Source organism: Nematolebias whitei, chromosome 8, assembly GCF_014905685.2.
Source record: "Nematolebias whitei isolate Nwh7 chromosome 8, NemWhi1, whole genome shotgun sequence".
Taxonomy (NCBI): domain Eukaryota; kingdom Metazoa; phylum Chordata; class Actinopteri; order Cyprinodontiformes; family Rivulidae; genus Nematolebias; species Nematolebias whitei.
The window spans coordinates 26,366,210-26,372,831 of record NC_056505.1 but is presented as its reverse complement, the minus strand read 5'-3'; the positions used below and the strand labels follow the sequence as shown (position 1 = coordinate 26,372,831).

The 6,622-nt window shown below is 40.6% G+C and overlaps 3 protein-coding genes across 3 annotated transcripts in view; 2 read left to right on the top strand and 1 right to left on the bottom strand.

The window, feature by feature from the left end:
* acsl2 (acyl-CoA synthetase long chain family member 2) overlaps positions 1-6,622 on the top strand; it is a 180,440-nt gene that overhangs the window by 92,883 nt on the left and 80,935 nt on the right. The gene's annotated exons all lie outside the window — the stretch shown is intronic.
* prkg1l (protein kinase cGMP-dependent 1, like) overlaps positions 1-6,622 on the top strand; it is a 155,914-nt gene that overhangs the window by 103,977 nt on the left and 45,315 nt on the right. The gene's annotated exons all lie outside the window — the stretch shown is intronic.
* disp3 (dispatched RND transporter family member 3) overlaps positions 1-6,622 on the bottom strand; it is a 20,945-nt gene that overhangs the window by 1,066 nt on the left and 13,257 nt on the right. Inside the window, exons 11-22 of the mRNA XM_037681106.1 lie at positions 5,660-5,821; positions 5,435-5,581; positions 4,134-4,139; positions 3,636-3,772; positions 3,381-3,550; positions 3,154-3,284; positions 2,684-2,868; positions 2,194-2,320; positions 1,374-1,519; positions 1,122-1,281; positions 914-1,027; positions 670-842 (exon numbers count right to left, since the gene is read on the bottom strand). Of these exons, the coding sequence (XP_037537034.1) occupies positions 670-842; positions 914-1,027; positions 1,122-1,281; positions 1,374-1,519; positions 2,194-2,320; positions 2,684-2,868; positions 3,154-3,284; positions 3,381-3,550; positions 3,636-3,772; positions 4,134-4,139; positions 5,435-5,581; positions 5,660-5,821 (1,658 nt within the window). The remainder of the gene's footprint in view (positions 1-669; positions 843-913; positions 1,028-1,121; positions 1,282-1,373; positions 1,520-2,193; positions 2,321-2,683; positions 2,869-3,153; positions 3,285-3,380; positions 3,551-3,635; positions 3,773-4,133; positions 4,140-5,434; positions 5,582-5,659; positions 5,822-6,622) is intronic.

The window sequence follows — 6,622 nt, the reverse complement described above, 5'->3', positions numbered from 1 at the left end:
TATATATATATATATATATATATATATATATATATAGATAGATATAGATAGATATATATATACATGTGTGTCTGTGTGTGTTTTAAACCCTTCCCACACTCTTGCAATATTCTAAACAATGTTTCTAAACACTAAACGCTCTAAAAGTGCACAGAATGTCATGATTTCAACTCCCTGCCTCCGGCTGCCCTTTCAGCCATGCCACTTCTCCACACTGCATGTAAATCCGCTGATCAGCTGATCTGCAGAGATAAGATCAGTTGATCAGCTGCAGGAGGAAGTTTCTCCCACAGCTGTGGGCTGCACACAGTTACTAAATAATTTTAAATAATTTATTTTAAATTAAAAATCCATGCCGATCGTGCAGCTCATCCATCAATCAGCCACTGTGTGTCATGTCCGATCTTAATTCGAAAACCCGCGATAGGGTGAGTCCGCGAAAAATGACCCTCGAAGTAGCGAGGCACTACTGTATTTTAATTCCACAGCAGAGAAAGCTATGTAGTCTCTGTAAGAAGATCTAGGAAAAGAATTATCGGTATTGGTATTGATTATTGGCCAAATAAGTTTTAACATATCGGCATATCGGATATCGTCCAAAAATCAAATATCGTGCATCCCTAATTTTTATTTTTATTTTTTGTGAGGCAAATTTACATCCAGACATACATAGTTTTGATCAGGCGAAGAGGTAACGATCATCCCAGCCAGCAGGTAGCCCTCCACCAGGTGCAGACAGTAATCCACTGAAGATCCAACGAGTATCGACAGAGAAATCGCCTCCACTGCTCCCATCTCCCATCCCAGCCAATACATGACAGCCACAACCAGACAGATCACTCCTATTAAGACAAACACCTTAATCTGACTCCTCATGATGCTTCCAAACCAGTTGTCTCGCTGCTTCTTTTACCTATTATAGTTATGAGCACCGGCAGCAGCAGCAGAGGATGTGCAGTGAACACAGACACAGCTGCCACACAGATGGCCAGAGAAAGGAGGAGACTCCAGAGGGCACTCTCCACTCCTACAAGCATCAGATTTTCACTGATTAATACATGAAAAACCTTACTTTATTAGCTAAGATTAAAAAAAGATCTGTGGAAAAATCTTTCACTTGCCTATGATTTCCATGAAGATCTGCTTCCAGTGCTCACAGGTCTGGAAACCTCGCCGGAGAGTAGAAGACTGCGGAAGGCTGGCGAGTTGCTCCTGGATGAAGTTCTCCCACTGAAGGAAATCAGTGTAGGTCTGAAAGGAGGACTTCCCCTTGTATGTAGTCTTTGGAAACGACAAGTTGAGCATTAGCGTGCGCCTGGGCTGGACAGCTTTAAAAACACTTGGAGGACAAGCTTAAAGAGAAAAGCTCTCACAGATTCAAAGGCCATGGAGAGCCAGCGGACCTTCCCACCGTGCATTCCCACCGCTCCATGGGAGAGCTGCCCGGGGAGCAGGTTGGGTTCTGGCAGAGAGTGGCACTCAGGATGAAGCAGAGGCAAAACCGAGGACAACTTGTTGCCTAAGGAGAAGGAAACAAAAATAATTGACCTGTCAGCAACTTTTCCTTTGTGTTTGCTCGAATTGTGTTGGAATTTGTATCTGTTATTGATTTTTGGATCTTATTGCAGTTTAGAGTTGTATGAGATTGATTTAGGATAATAGCAGACTATATGTACCGTATTTTTCAAACTATAAGGCACACCGGACTATAAGGCGCAAAACAAAACAGTCAGATAAGTCAAACTTTATTCAACTCACTCACAATAACCACATAAAATCGGTTCGAGGTCAGTAAGCACAACCAGAATTCATACATAAGGTGCACCTAATTATAAGGCTCACTGTCAAATTAAAGGATTTTAAGTGTGCCTTATAGTCCAAAAAATATGGTATATATATATTTTCCATACATTTCAAATTTTCAGATCAGATAATTTGCCTACTTAAAATAGTTTGTTTGATATAAAAATTTGTACATTTAGTATGTTTCCTCATTCAAGTGCTACTTTACCTCATTTTCACTTTTTTTTTTTTTTTTTTTTTTTGCATAAACCACCTCTAAACACAGTTTACATTTGAAAGAGGCTTGATTTCCTGAAGATATGGGTTTTTATAAAAATAGAAAGGTTTTCATTAGCAGCAATTTTATTTGCTATAGAAAACACTTGTTTTCATTAACAAAATGAGCGTTACCTGAAGGCAAGCACTGAGCGCCTCCTGGCTTCACAAGTTTTCTGTTTGCTCCAACAGCTTTGCAGATTTTGCAGAGATTCCCCATTTCTTTGAACACATCAAAGTCTGGATCCAGTATGATGCTGCCCTTTAGAGAATAAATGTCAAAACAGAACATTTGACTCTGCCATCACATCTTTACGGCTCTCTGTAAGCTTTAATAATCTACTGAGAACTATAACCAGTCTTGCTGCTGTACAGCTGTACTTTACATAATGATGCACCTCACACATTTTTATTCTACAACTGATTCCAGTTTTATTGCATGGCTGTTCATAACCTATGTCTTATGCTTTAGTCAATGAGTTTTCATTGGGAAGCCATTTTAATGTAAGTGAAAGCACTTGCAAACACAAGTTGACATCATGTTGTCATTCTCACACCACCAGGAGCAAAGTGCAGTTCAGTATCTTGATTATTAGAACATAAATGACACAGATGTGACTCTCACCATATCTCCAATCACATGGTTTTCCTTGTTTGCAGTTCGGTTGACTCCCAGGATCCCAAACACAAGAAAAACCATGGCCCCAGTGTCGACCAGAGGGCGCACAGCTGGCCGGCCACATACGCCGCCGCTGCACGGGTTGAAGCCAGACGTTTTGGATGCTTTTGTTTTGGCAGCAGCTGAGGGATCTTTGAAAATAGAACAAGAGGAAAGCCTCTCAACTGCGTCTGTTCACAAAGTATAAAAATATCTGCACAACTGGAGGGACTGTGGGAAAAACAAATCCTCCAGCGGGTTCACAGAGTGCCACACTAAGAAAAAGCTGTCATATAGCAGTGATCTCCCTCTGCAACAGACTCAAATGTGTTCTTAAAGGAAAACGGGTGACATACAGTGTGAAACCAGTCTTCCTTACGGACCAACAAACCATCTATTATGTTGATGCTTACAGACAGAGGCACTTGCTTGCTCACTGCTAGGAAAAGGGATGTAAAAGTTTCCCTGCGAAGGTCCAGCAGGCTCCGAACCGAAGCCACAGCCAGGCGTTTTGACACACACTTTACTGGGATGAGGTCTCAGGTGGCACTGAGCAAAGTACAACCTCCTAAGTGGAGATAGCAGAGGCAAAATGAGAAAAATTGCCACTAAAACCACACTAGAATCTATACTTGAGCTCAAAATGCTTTAATTGTTATTTTACCTGCTGTTCTGTTGAGGAGACACTGCTACATAAAAAGAAAACTCTGGATTCCAGCCATGGTGAAGTTCACATGAGCCAAATGTGATCATCCAGCTGGGGTACGGTCGGTACACACGGGAAACACACACGGTCATTCTGCGGCTGTAATTGTTGTAGGGCTGACTAAAAGCCTATTTAGATGAAATGATTAGATACGAGCAGTCACAGATGTAATTAAACATAAACTCATCAAGCTGACTTCTCATGCACCCTAACCTGGAACGATGACACCTCCTCGTGCTCTGGGCTGCACATTTTCCAAGGCGATGGGACGCTGGTGTTGAGCGAGAAACGGTAAATTGTTGTGGATCCTCCTTGGTGGAGCTTTGATATGTACACTGTCAGCAAGGGGCCTAGGAAACAAATGGAATGAGAAAATGTCATTACAGGTGCTGGTCATAAAATTAGAATATCATGAAAAAGTTTATTTATTTCAGTAATTCCATTAAAAAAGTGAAACTTGTATATTATATTCATTCATTACACACAGACTGATATATTTTAAATGTTTATTTCTTTTAATGTTGATGATTATAACTGACAACTAATGAAAACCCTAAATTGAGTATCTCAGAAAATTAGAATATTGTGAAAAGGTTCAATATTGAAGGCACCTGGTGCCACACTATAATCAGCTAATTAACTTAAAACATCTGCAAAGGCCTTTAAATGGTCTCAGTCTAGTTCTGTAGGCTACACAATCATGGGGAAGACTGCTGACTTGACAGTTGTCCAAAATACGATCAATGACACCTTGCACAAGGAAGGCAAGACACAATCATTGCTAAAGAGACTGGCTGTTCACAGAACTCTGTGTCCAAGCAAATTAATAGAGAGGCGAAGGGAGGGAAACAATGGGGTAGAAAAAAGTGTACAGGCAGTAGGGATAACTGCACCCTGGAGAGGATTGTGAAACAAAACCCATTCCAAAATGTGAGGGAGATTCACAAAGAGTGAGCTGCAGCTGGAGTCAGTGCTTCAAGAACCACCACACACAGATGTATGCAAGGCATGGGGTTCATCTGTCACATTCCTTGTGTCAAACCACTCTTGAACAAGAGACTGCGTCAGAAGCTTCTTGCCTGGGACTGCTGCTGAGTGGTCCAAAGTTATGTTCTCTGATGAAAGTTAAATTTTGCATTTCTTTGGGAAATCAAGGTCCCAGAGTTTGGAGGAAGAGAGGAGAGGCACAGAATCCATGTAGCTTGAGGTCCAGTGTCAAGTTTCCACAGTCAGTGATGGTTTGGGGTGCCATGTCATCTGCTGGTGTTGGTCCACTGTGTTTTCTGAGGTCCAAGGTCAACACAGCCATCTACCAGGAAGTTTTAGAGACTTCATGCTTCATGCTGCTGACCAACTTTATGGAGATGCAGATTTCATTTTCCAACAGGACTTGGCACATGCACACAGTGCCAAAGCTACCAGTACCTGGTTTAAGGACCATGGTATCCTGTTCTTAATTGGCCAGCAAACTCGCCTGACCTTAACCCCAAAGAAAATCTATGGCGTATTGTGAAGAGGAAAATGTGATACACCAGACCCAACAATTCAGAAGAGCTGAAGGCCACTATCAGAGCAACCTGGGCTCTCACAACACCTGAGCAGTGCCACAGACTGATCGACTCCATGACACATTGCATTGCTGCAGTAATCCAGGAAAAAGGAGCAACAACTAAATATTGATGCTGTACATGCTCATACTTTTCACGTTTGTACTTTTCAGTTGGCCAATATTTCTAAAAATTATATTTTTTTTAAATGGGTCTTAAGTAATATTCTAATTTTCTGAGATACTGAATTTGGAGTTTTCTTTAGTTGTCAGTTATAATCATCAACATTAAAAGAAATAAACATTTGAAATATATCAGTCTGTGTATAATGAATGAATATAATATACAAGTTTCACTTTTTGAATGGAATTACTGAAATAAATCTACTTTTTCATGATATTCTAATTTTATGACCAGCACCTGTACATGTGCCTTAAATAAAGAGGATTCCCAGGAGCTGATTACCTGTCTGGTTGGTGTTAGGGTTTACTTTTAGCATTTTCTTAGAAAAGGTTGAGCTTGTCGTGCTTGGGCTGTGCTGATGTGTAGAAAACCTAAAACCTGATGAGGAAGAGTGGCCGAACAACAGGTGGGGTTTTTCCATGAACACGCCTACAGGATAAAACATCCTTTCAGCATATTTGTTTGATATGCGAGGTTAAACTTCTCTGATGCAGTTTTTTTTTTTACCTGAGCACATGGGGCAGGAGATTCCCTGTCCGCTGAGGTTGCTGCGCAGCGCCAGCAGAGTCTGAAGGTTAGTGTCTGGTCGGAAGAGAAGTGGGGCGTGGGTGGCGGGCCGCAGGAGACAACAGCAGCCCGCAGATAAGAGCAGAACCAGCAAAAACACACCTGGGTCAACAGGAAGAAAAACATGATAAAGAAAGGCAGAGATGGGAACGTCTGGCACAAACATTGTGTGTTTTTATCATTATTATGCTGATGATACCCTGCTTTATCTGTCCTTGAAGTCTGATTTATCAAACACAGCCAAAAGTCATCAAATGTTCTTTAAACTATTCACAATAAAATGGATGTTTGATTTATGTCCCAAATCCAGTTCCTGATCATATCTTTCAGTCCTTTGGCTCAAAGTGATCATACAAAATCATCTGCAAACAAATAAATATATATATTGTTATCTCTGACAAACAACATAATTTTGATAATATACTCCCTTGTTGGCTTGAAAGCACTGAAATTGTAATTAATGTAGATTGTAGTGTTTAGATCTTAAGTCTCGGTTAAGCAAAGAATCTGTTTCTTGTTAATAACTAGTCTGAGATTCTGTTGTTAGACTCAACAGATTCTGTTTCACTCTCGTATCAGCAATTTTCATGTTTTGATACCAACTCCTGATCAAATTCAGCAGGACTCAAAGTCCTCCTTTTGGTTTATAAAGCCATAAACAGTTGGCTTCCTGCTTACTTCAAAAAATGTTGAACTTCTTCAGATCGAGGCCTTCTTGTGGTTCTGTTTCAGACTGAAAACACCGGGGGATTTAGTGTTTGCTGTCCTGGGACTCAAACTGTGGACCAGCCTTCCTCTCGTCAAAATGACTAAATTTTGAGTTTTTTAAGTCACAGCTGAAGCAACATCTTTTTAAGTCTAAAAAAGTTAAATCTGGTCCTCTGGACATTCAAAAAAAAAAAA